The sequence below is a fragment of the Falco punctatus genome (assembly GCF_963210335.1).
Source record: "Falco punctatus genome assembly, chromosome: 5".
Classification (NCBI taxonomy): domain Eukaryota; kingdom Metazoa; phylum Chordata; class Aves; order Falconiformes; family Falconidae; genus Falco; species Falco punctatus.
This window is the reverse complement of record NC_137584.1, coordinates 57,402,334-57,414,380: the sequence shown is the minus strand read 5'-3', so window position 1 is coordinate 57,414,380 and position 12,047 is coordinate 57,402,334. Positions and strand designations below refer to the sequence as shown.

Here is a 12,047-nt window from a genome sequence, read left to right as displayed (position 1 = left end):
TATGTGTCCTGAAAGAGTAGAACTTTGTCCCGACATCCGTTTCCCAGTGCTCCTTACTCCACTATTAAGTTGTCATCGGTTGCCCATATGGGTGCTGTATTCCCAGATCAGAGATGGCTTTGTTTCAGGGGCTGGTGAAATGGTTCTGCTTTGGCATAAAGGCACGACCCACTGGTGCAGCCATTCAGCCCGAATTGCAATAGCCTGCTTTCCCCTACGACGTAGCTCAGCTGAAATCACAGTTTTATTGAGGCTGCTGCAGGCTCCCAAAGTAATATGAAGGGCATAATGTATCTATAATTAGTGTCAATAAAAAAGATATCATTCTTTATGGACATTATTTGGGGGTTAGCCAGTTGTTCAGAGTTTATGCTCTTTGGCAAGAAGAGAGACCTATTTTAAAGTTTCAGGGAGGAGAGTTTTGCTTAATAACTTTAATCATATTATCCTGTGATTAAGCAGTAAGGAAAAGCAACCGATGTCTGATGGTGAGAAGTTAGGTGTCCTTATTTTTCAGTCAGATACCTCCTGCGAACCAAAGATGCTAATCAGCACACTGGCCTTTCCCCACTAAACTTGAATGAACTAACACCTTGTGGGGAAGATACAAAGAAGCTGACTATCACACGCACAATGGCAGGCAAAGCAGGAAGCATGCCCTAGCTTCTTTCTCCAATTCCAGGCTGTGAGGGTGGCTGCAAATAGTATAAAGTACGTGTATGGCTCTTATCCACCCCTTCCTCCCTACTCCTAGAAAGTGCACCCATCCAGACCCTGGTGAGCCCAGCTCCCCCATGCCCACATGGTGCTCCAGAGGCCCAGGTCTAGCAGTGGTCATGAAGTCGGTAAGAATCTGCGTCAAAGATCCTCTATCAAGTGACAGAGCAACTTACTGGGGTTTGTAACAGCTCTCCTCTCTCTAACATGTCCTAAGCAACAAAAATGTGCAGGTTTGGTCAGTCTGGGACACAAATCCTCCGAGGAGTTCAGCTGCTGAATTGCCACGGGGGTAAACTCCCTTCAAAAGGCTCTGCGCAAAGAAGGCATCTTGTCTTGATCATACCTAATTAGGCTGCAGAGGGTCTGATTTTTGCCAGCATGAAACCATCAAAAACCAAAAGCTGTAAGATTTATCTTTAGCCATATAGAGTCAAACTTTAAATGTCAAGTGCTTTAAGCCATTTCAATCATAATGGAATTTTTTAAAAAATTACTTCTGCAGTTTCTGATTTATTGCTTTCCTGATAGGTTTATGCTTTTTTTTTTTTAATACTTCCTTCTGATTCTCATCTATCCAGAGGGCTCACACTCTGCATGTGGCAGCAGAACTCTGTGCGTGCAGCACCCACTCTAATAGAAAGAGCAAGTGAAACCACAACTCCAAATGCAACACCCTTGACCTTTTGTTTGGGTTTACCCACACAAGTCAGAATGACTGCAGCAGACAAGAGAATGCTAAAAGCTGATTTTGAACAGCATTAGTCACTGTTTTCACTGTTTGTGATTTATTTAGTTTTCTTCATTTTCAATGCAGCGTTGATTACTTTGACCTAAAGGTTGTTTATTGAAGTGTATGTTTAACAGAAAATCCGTGATTTGTTGTACTAGGTTTAAGAAGACTGCTTAAATTAAGTGGCAGGATCAGACCAGAGTGTTGAGCACTTCACACGTGAAGCCCAGAACTGGAAATATATTTAAGCATCTTGCCCTTCTGAGGTCACAGCACGCTGCCTCTTGTACCATTACTGTGCGTTCAACAGAGCTAACCAGAAACAGTGAACCTGGATTAATGCCATGTTCCAACATGCATAGATCTCCAGGTAATGGAAGAAAAAAATACCGTACAAAAAGCCCTGAGACTCAGAAATGGTGCATGGTCATAGGCTTGTGTATCATGAGATGTTTATCCCAGGATCTTCCCTACTCTGTCATTTGATATAGTTGTCCCCTTATCTTCCTAGAGCCCAAGTTTGTGAAAATTGTCTTGGTGGTTTTATAGAATAGCAGGTTCATGTGTAGGAAAACATGGCTCCTCCTGCTGCAGACCTCTTCCTTGCATCCCTGGAGGCCAAAGTGCAACAGCTGGGGAGCCGTCTGCACTGCAGGAACCCAGGACATTGAGGGCAGCTTCAGTAAGCCAAGGCAGAGGATTGACCCCTGCTTTGAGGCAAGCCAGGCAGTTTGGGTATTCTGCCCATCTCCTATGCTATCCACAGAAAGGCCCAAAGTTTAATGTCACAGAAAGGAAATCCCCACAAGGAGATCCTTGAAACAGCTTTGCCCTCAGCACCAGCTACCCAGGGTCAGATTTTTCTCACTGTGTCTGGATGAGTCATCCATTGAGGGCAGCGGCATGAATAAAACGAGCAATATTTGACCCATAAAAGTCAGGTTTTGTTCTCATATTGCATTCACTGAAGGGCACTTTCCTTCTTGTTCAGAATAAAACATGTTTTTGAATCAGCCTGAAAAAGTGCAGGAGAGTTTCAGTGGTACATATTAATAGAGAAAATTTACCAATATGTTCCAGCTGCTGACTGCAAAAAAGAATCCAAACTATCTGTTACTCTGACTGTACCTAGAACTCTTGCTCCTAACCGCTCAATCAAGAGGAAGGGAAACAACTATGTTCAAGGGAAAAACCCTTTCATTTTTACAGACACATTTGGCTTCTGTCTCTAAAAAAATGAGACAAATTAGCAAGTGCAAACATTGTATCACAAATGTCACCAATTTCATGTGCAATTCTCCCTTTGGCATGCATTCAGCTGAGAGTTCCCCCAGTAAATGCATAGGTCATTTTTACTGATCTTCCACCTCTAAGGAATACAACCCTAATTATCTTCATCAAAGCCATTCAAAGTTGTCCATGCCTTAGCCTATATTTAAATTATCTTGTTGCTTTTTATAAGTAAAAGTGCCTTTATTAATCCTAAAGAGGCAGCTTGCTTGTTATATTCGTATGTATTACAGAGTGCATATTCTAGCTATCATTAACTCACTGGCTTTTCACACTGATAAGGGAGCAGAATTTGTTCCCTTCAGGTTGTCTTAAAAACAGTAAAACATCATTCCATCGTACATGATTGTTTTCTAGTGTTGAGAGCTATTCTTGTCTAAATTAGGACTTGGGCAGCTGGGATCTGATATACAAGTGTTCTTCTATTCAGTTTGCCTAGCTGCAGTCACAGGGTTAACAGGACTTTCGCAAGTGGTTCCTGCAGTCTGCTGATGGCCAGCAGAACCCATCACTCCCCTGAAAGGCTCACAGAAGCACATGCTGGAAAGATGCCATTTCCCAGTAACAGAAGCAGAAAGAGTGAAATTGAAACTGCAGAGAGGGTGAGCAGACATGGATACACAGCCAGCAAAGGAGAGTCAAGAGGAACCACGAGCCTAAGCATGTTCATGTTCTTTATGGTTCACCAAAGGGCGTTTTGAAATGGAACTGTTCATTGTCACCAAAGAAGGAGAAAATACCAAGCGGTTTTGTTTGGCATTGCCCCTCACGCAGCTGTCAGAGAGCACCAAGCAGCCGCCCAGAGGGGGGATCCCCACCTGGCAATACTAAGCATCTTTAACTCCCTTAGGTCTGGAAGGTCATTAACCAGAGGTGTGCATGTGACCCCACTGTTGCCTCTTCCCACCATTTTCTCCCTGTGTGGAGAGACCTGGCACTTTCCAGAGCCCCAGGAGATGCAGCAGAGAGGGGAACACCACATTCGCAGCATGCTGCTTCACTGCACTCCCAGCCTGCAGAGGTGGAGCATGCTGGCTTAGAGTTCCCTTCTCCTCAGAGAACGAGGGCAGAGCGTACGCCTTCCTGATGTGCTTCACGGGGCTGTCATAAGGACATGTCCTGGCACTGGGATTTACACAGCACATGCTGGTTTTGAACAGCTGAACTGCAGAGAGGAGCTACCAAATCTTGCTGTACTCTGGCAAGCCCCAGTCCTTGGGGCCCTAATCCCATTGCTGATGTGTGCATTTAGCTTTAGGGGAATAAAAAAAGGCAATGTGGGATTTCTATTTAGGTGGAGCAAAAATGGGAAGGCTGTGGGTAGGGAACATGGCTAATGGCAAGAAACACCAACAGAATAGGTACCTTGAGCAGTTTTGCATTTTTCACAATTAAAATCTGACACTTTTTACTGTCCTGCCACTGGTTAAATTAAGCCTGCATAATATTAAATTCAATTACCCATAAAATAATTATATCGGTATTAAAACAGACATAATTTTTGCAACATAAAGATGAAAGCCTATATTTGCATGCTATCTGTAAAAATCAGTGGTCATACAGTACTCAGCTCACTAAGCATCAATATTTACTAAAATGTTCAAAGAAAGATATTCAATCAATCAAATCATTTTCCAATGGATTTTCAGTAGTTTAATTTTTTTAATAACATATTCTAATGAGCTATTAAATTGTCATGTACTTCAGTCTGCACTGTAGTTCTTTTCTAATCAGTGCTGATTACCAAGATATTTGTATCTGGCAAACTAGCTCTCATTTTATAATCAGCCTCCCTATTCCCTTCAGAAATTCAACAGTCCAGTTTCTGTAGCAATGATGTTATGACTGCAAAGTCCTAAACAACTGCTCTGAGAAGCATCCCTGGTGTTTGCAGAACCACCCTATTCTTTCACCCATGTTTCTGCTTTCAAACCAGCGATGGCAATAATTTCTCCACTTCTGTATGGTCCTTTGAGTGTGATGAATGAAAAGCACTTCAGAAGAACTTGGGGCTATTACTAACCTCCCATGCTCCTGACTCTGTATAGCGTCAGCCAGTTGTAGGTGGTGACTGCAGGTTGGGGCACTGACTATGCAGCCACACACCGCTGGATGGAAAGGGGAGGAGGAACATGGGAGTATGAAGAAGCTTCTCAAACCTTGACTATCCTGCCTGAGACAAGGATAAGGATTTAACCAACCCCCAAAGTCCAGGCATAGCTTGAAAAACACTGATGTCATCCTAGAGAAACCCTTTCCTCTGTTTCAGGGCAGGAACAGCGAGGTGAACAGGAACAGAACTTCCTCAGAAAGGTGTCTTGGTCATAGTATTCACTACCAACAGCAAAAGGTCAATTGCCTGCAGCTTCTCTAGCTGAAAGTGTTTTGAATGGAAACAAGTCCTGTGCATTTGCAGTTTGGGGAGCTACAGTTAGATATATCACAATTCCGTTAATAGCAGCAGGAACATAATTTTTTGTTGGCCAGTAGATTAATGGTGGAATGGGTGCATGCAGCAATATGTTTTCAACTTACTCTCCACCAGGAACTGCATCAGGAAGACTTGGGTCTCAAAACAGAGTCCTGGATTACATTTGGTGTAACATGGGTATGAAGGAAGAATAGGATCTTTTAGACCTTTCACCTTGCCCAAAGCAAGCAAATTCCCACTCTTTCCCTAGAGCTTGACTTTGCAGCTTCTAATAAAAATACCTCACCACAGGGAAAAAGATGCATCCATCCTTACAAAGACTTCCAGCATTATGCTTTCCTTATGCTTCCAGAGGTACTGAAAAACTGTCAAGAAAAGTGTGGCTAATTTGCAGGTCCTATATTTGCAAAATCATTTAGACCTAAGTGCAGTGTGTGCAAAATGTTGCTTCCAGATAGAGTAAATGAAGAGTTTCATCCCCACAGGACATAGTCCACCACAGAAGACCAGTGAATGAATTACACTGCTGTCATCTTACCACATAATTACTATAGCTTTCTTTGGTTGGCTGTACAACTTTGACGTGACAGCTCTAATGGATTTAGTAGACCATTATTTACTCCATTAGCCATTCTATGTACCTGGTTAAGCTGACATTAAGAAACCTAGCACTTTTTTCTGGGGTTGTTGAGAGGGGAATATACATAGCATGTACATATGTAAAAATTCTCGCTATTTTAAATTCTTACACCAGAAAATTAATTATCTCTTGTGACTGAGCAGTTTCAAAAAATCCCATGTAATGCTTTAAAAATTAATATTCTCCCTCACTATCTGCCTGTTGTGCTAAGAATGGTTAAAGATTCCTATGAAATCCAACTTGATAAAACCACTAATCCAAGTAGGACTCAGCTGACCAGGCTGACTTTGTAGCTGTGTGGGAGCTACTACAATCAGTGCACAAATGCTCTGATTTGGTCCCTGCAACCATAGCAATAAACCTGTGTTCTCTGTCAATAGACCTGCCATTACCCGCAATGTGATTGCCGGTGTACTGCATGTGGTAAGAGAAATCAAAAGGGTTGTTGGGGGCACAGGAGGATCTGCCTGAGGAAGGACCAAAGAATGGTCCTAATGGAAATTCAAAGTGCACAAAGTGGTCCACTCTGCTGTTTAGCAATATAACAGGAGTTACCTCAGACTCTCTCTGAAGCACTACTTTCGCTTCAGAAAATGCAACATAAATCATAATGCAATCACAGAACAGTGTGTTCACCCCTGCTGCCAGGTATGGAGGGGAGAAAAGTGTTTGGGAGAGGTCTGACATGGACAGAGATCTCAGGGAAGGAGGAAGGGAGGAAAAGGGAGAGTTTGGCCTGAGAAGGTCTTCTGCAGCCCTAGATCCTGCAAACTTATCAGGCACAGTGCCTCGAGCATCTCAAGCTTCCTCTGAAGCAAAGAAGAAGAGAGAGGAACCAACACAACCTGCTAGTGGACGTTGGTGTTTCTAGGTACTTGCAAGCATTCTGGGGATACACAGACTGTGAGGGCAAAGGCCCAAGTGACGTGTCTGATTCAGCCTTACTCGTTATATAAGCAAGAAACACTTGCATGTATGTTAATGCTGCATCTAGCCTGCTGGTGAAAACACCTAGGAGCACAGCTGAGAGGAAGCCACCGGGAGCAGAGGACAGGAAGAGGTGTGCTGCTGAAGACTGAAGAAGCATCAGGGCAGCACAATGGCTCTGGCTTTTAGTGCAAACTTTCCTGGCTCTAGAGCACATACCACCCCCTCCCAGGGCTGTGCAGGCTCTTTTATTGTAGACATTCATCAGCTGTCTCTCACATGCAAGGACATTGCTGCAGAATGATCTGTGGGCTGTCTTCACTGGGTTTTTTTTTGGCTTGTGTGTAAGGGTTTACACAGTAAATTGAACCACAAGCTGAATACCCTGGCTCCACAGATGCACTGGTATGAGTTTTACCATCCACTAGCAGTAAGATGTAGACTGTAGGAACTCATAAACCTGACGACAGCTGGGCTACCATAATTTTGTCATAGCATTTTGTATATACATATATACCTCACAGTATTTTGTGTACACATATACACATATATACATGTACATATACATACAGTCTCTATTTATATTACCTCTGCTTCCTAGGTGTGTGGAAAGAGACAAATATGGTGGCTACTCTAACTTAAGGAGGTGATCTTCCTATTTTTTAAATTCCCCTCTTCATCACTGAGGTAATAGCCTCCTCATCAAGAACTTAATTCTGTTCAAGTTCTTGGGCCAGTTTAAAATGTAAAATTTAGACAGGCCACATGTCAAAGGTTGGGAAAAGCATATTTTCAAAAGTTTCTGGTAATTTTGGCTGTTTATTTCCCAGAATGTATTTTTGTGTATCAGTACTATTCATGCATCCTAGGCAGTTTCCAGAGCAGCCAGGATGGGCAATCAGGAGAACATGGACAATACGCTACCATCTCAGCTTAATTCTGCCCATTCCCATTTTCTTTCCATCCCAAGAGGTTGTTCTTACACAGGGAAGAATCACCCACTCCGGCCACAGCTGCAGATCACAGCTCAAACCTTCCACGGCCACAGCGAACAGCAGCCACCTCCTCTCTTTTCCTACTATGAAGCACTATGGGGATTTTTAGACTAATGTGAAGATAGATATTGTGGATCCTGAGGTGGGTATTTGGCTGAAGCTGAAACAGGCTTCAGTTCATTTCATGAAGCCCTCTCTGTTTTATTTAATGTGACCCCACATTTTGCCTTGCCATGGCAGGGAGGTAACTTTCTTTTCATTGGTTGGTACATGGGCTTGACATGCTGTTTTCACTGTCATTAAACAAAGTCCATGCCCTGACCGAATGCAGAACTTTTCCCTCCAGTGCAAGCCTCTTTACCACCCTTCCACTGTATTTTGAGCACAAGGAAAGCCTAGAACTAAAAACATCAGAAAAAGATTCACAGCAGGAAAACCCTGTCTGGCTCATACCCATCCCTTTGTATTGTTGCACCACTTGAAGTACCCCCAAATGCATGGCAGAACTTCAGGAAAACCTTATGGTCCCTCACAGTCACTTTCCAGACTCCCTGGTTCTTTATTTCTGAGACAGCACTCTCCATGCCAATCCCAGAAGAGCAGAGCTAGGCTTAAGCAATTAACCTCTGTGAGGTGATTTGTGATTGCTGGACTGATGGCTCTGCATGAGTGCGAACCAAATTCATGACTAATTCCAGTATTCTTTCCAGGATACGATGAGGACTAATTACAGCTCCTTGCTCACTGCCTGTGACAAAACCAGATGCACACCATAACAAAGACATTTTCAAAGCCATTGATCATTATGCTAGTTCTTCACAGGGAAAATTGCAGCTGGTGGGAAACTGCTGGGAGACAACTCTGTCACCATCCTCCTGCTGCCCCCCCCCCCCCCCCCCCCCATCCCAGTCCCAATGGAGACCTATTGTCAGAGGGACTTGCAAAACCCTTCCAGAAAGTACCCAATGCTCACCTTGGAAATAGATGCCTGCCTGGATTTGGAGGACCCTGGGAAGGGCTCTGGGGTCCAGAGAATGAATGAACTTCTCCAGAGTAGATGCCATGGTCTGCAGCAAGGCAGCATGTGGGTTTGGCACATAAAGACGAGTGAAAAGCTTTCGAAGCAGCAACTCTTGCAGCCTGGTGCATGCTGCACCCGGGGGGAGTGGCACGGGGCGGTACTTCTGCTTTTTCCCCTTAATGGCCGCTTCCTCCCACGGCTGCAGCTGGAGTGGGGTGAGGCAGGGGGATGCTGAGCAGATGGCCCTGCCACCAGGTTGGGGTACCCGTACTCACTGAGGGTCTGTGCCAAGCTGGGAGAGGTGTAGGGGGTGCTGTGGTGCTGGGCTTCGGAGGGGGCCAGAGGATCTGCCACAAAACTCCATCTCATTGGTGATGGTTATTGACCCTGTGAAAAGAAGATATTTCATGAATATCAGCCCTGCCTAAAGTGGGAGAAGACATTATGTCTGGGTGGGGGCTGGGTTTTTCTTTTTTTCCCTTGGAGCACAGCAAAATAGTTTGGTGTCTGTTCTCTTCAAAACCACTAACAACCTTGGAAGAAAAGAAATTAAACCATTTTGTTCTGATGTTTTTTGCTGTCTTAAAAATTGTACCTAGATTTAAGACATAGAAATAGAATACAAATTACTTCATCATGTAAATGGACATTAAACCACAATGGTGTTATGCAAAACGGCCAAGATCTGTTAATTCACCAGTGGAGATTTGAATTTGAGATGCTGCAACTGGGAATGAATTTCAAGAGGCTACTGCATGGTACCAGGTGAAAATCAGATTGTGCTGAGGGCAGATCCCCAGCACTGGTCCCAACTCTGCTGTTCTGAGCCTGATCGAGTGCTGTTATTGCAGCAGCAGTCTTCTGAAAAGTAAGACCAAAGAGCAAACAAGCAGCAGACTCAGATCACCAGGAAGACTGAAGTGACTGTGATTTCATGTTCCCTTACACTGGTCTTGTGCTTCCCTAAGGTGTCAGGAAAAGTAGGAAGCATGATGCTGGGACAAAACAGTGAGTGAGATAACCAACTGTTTGTTTTCAAAAAGCATGGTAGCTGCATTTCATCTGTATTTATTAATTTACAGGAGACAATATAACTCACATATTAAAATTCAAAACGGAGTGGGTGTCCGGGCTTTTGAGGTGCCAGGCTAACTATGGGGTTTGCTTGGGCTTAACAAATATTGCTCTAGGGAATGTGAAATAGGTTTTATAAGGGGGGAGCCTGCAGGTGCAGAGCTCACTGTTACCTTTTGTTAATGTTGCAGGTGCTGCAGGCAAGCTGAATAACAGGACTTTGGGTCTCAGTGTGACAGGTGTTACTGAAAGCCATACTAGAGAACATGCACAGCCAAACACTCATCAACTATTTTAATATAAAAGATCCTTCCTTCTCTACTCCCTACAACACATACTTGAAATTAAGCAAATATGATTGATTTGGGAGAGAGCTGGGGAAATCACATGCATTCAGTGGTAATCAAAAGAGCCATATTGTAAAAAGCTGGTTCTTACAGGGCACAGAGCATTGAAATGTGTGAGTGGTTCCAGCTATTTCAGTGGGACATCTTTATACATTTTAAAATGATGTGTGTTACTCTAGGAAGTCACAGCAAATTTTCTTCGTGTACCAGCTCCCCAAATTATCAGGTATTGTGTTGGTGATGGCAGCTGGACTTTACCTGTCCACATTGGTTTGGTCATTTTGGCCTATGGATAAAAAGCCTTTAAGCCCATTTCTACTGCTCCTGAATTCACTTGTATTTGGCTCTTCACTTTGATAAGGTTGCCAGGAACAGTACCACAAAAAACATTTAACATAAACTGCAAACGCACATAAAAATTAATAACTGCTTTCAAATTTCCTTGAATCCAACCAGGCGTGGATTTCATACAAGAAAAATCAGAACAAAACTTGTTTTATGTTGCTGAATGCAGCAGCCCAACAGCATGGAGAAGGCAGCTGCAGCTCCATGTTCCCAGGGTCAACCAGCAGCATGTGTTCCCTATAGGCACGGATGCACACACACGTATACAGCACCCATACACATAAATCAGCTCAACCTATGGAGAAACCACAGCACTCACACAACCACCAACAGCCTCATCCTGTGCCCCCCTCTGGCTGATCTGGATGAGTCTGTTAGTGGGAAACATACACATATGTACAGATGCGGTGGGGATCCTTCCAGGAGCTGGGCTTAGGCACAGTGCACCTGGTAACTGGCCTCTGATCCTCCTGCCACTGGGCATGTCAGCAGCCCTCAGGGCCCAGAGCCCCATGACCGTGGCTGGTACAAACTCCCCTAGCACACGTAAGCACCCCTCCCCACCTCACACCCCCTGGCTCCCAAGCCACTTGCCCTGCTGGCACCCACATGGCCCTGTGACCCATCGTCCCACTCCAGCTGCTGGCACTCAGACCCCCATACACACAGCGTGCATGTGCACACAGGAAAATAATCAGGAATGGAGCTGAATGAGAAGCCAGGGTGGGCTGTGCTGATGTGGCACAGGGCATGGCCAGACAAGCGTACTGACCCCCAGCCTGCTTATGTGTGACAAGCTCCTTTTATCCCCTTAAGCCCTTAAGGTATTTTCCCACCCTCGTTCCTCCCAAAACTATCATCATCCCTCCCTTTCCCCATCTTTGGTTCATCTCCCAAACATCCCATAGCAAGTCTTGTACTTGGCTATAGCCCTGCATCCCATAATGAGTCCCATAACTCTAAGTATAGTCCCTGTCAGTCTGTAAGGTGCTCTGGAAAGCCTCTCCCCTCAACTCACATGCTGGGTGTCATGGCCAGCTCAAGATGTGATCCCCCTTCTGCAATGCCCTGGGGGGCTCTGGGAAGGGCCCCTTTCTCTGATGGGTTATCGGGGTGCCCTGCCGGTGCCATGCCTCTGTGCCAGATGAGAGATGGCTCTCCTGTAACATGCCTGGAAGTACCCCGGGCAGGGTACCTCTGGGGTTCCCCCACCTGCCGTTGTTCCTTTGAGCCCCTGTGTGTGTGCAGAGACCAGCTTTTTATCACACAACCCAGCAAAACCAGTCGTCTTAGGTGCAATGAAGGAGCATTATATGCACTTGTCTGAAATTGCAGTCCAAATCAGGAATGCTATCCACTGCTCACATGTTATCAGAGCCATCCGTGTCTCTGCTAGCACCTAGACTGGTAAGTGAGAACCACTGATTTGTTCTCCCAAATGCTCTGCAGGAGCTTTTTCCAGTTTGATGTGCAATGCTAAGTGCAGAGAAAAATAATTTGCCATCTCCAAACCATCCTTAATCCCGT

At 44.7% G+C, this 12,047-nt stretch overlaps 1 protein-coding gene across 6 annotated transcripts in view; it reads right to left on the bottom strand.

Moving 5' to 3' along the window:
- The window catches only part of THEMIS (thymocyte selection associated), an 86,771-nt gene extending 75,123 nt beyond the window's left edge, over nt 1-11,648 (bottom strand). For 2 of the 6 annotated variants that reach the window (XM_080390430.1, XM_080390429.1), the window contains exon 1: nt 8,707-11,646. In XM_080390430.1, coding sequence (XP_080246556.1) covers nt 8,707-8,797 — 91 coding nt within the window. In that variant the 5' untranslated portion in view covers nt 8,798-11,646. Of the gene's footprint in view, nt 1-8,706 lie in introns of all 6 variants that reach the window. The other 4 variants (XM_080390426.1, XM_080390431.1, XM_080390428.1 and 1 more) reach the window with 4 other exon arrangements.
- Nucleotides 11,649-12,047: the final 399 nt, after the last annotated feature.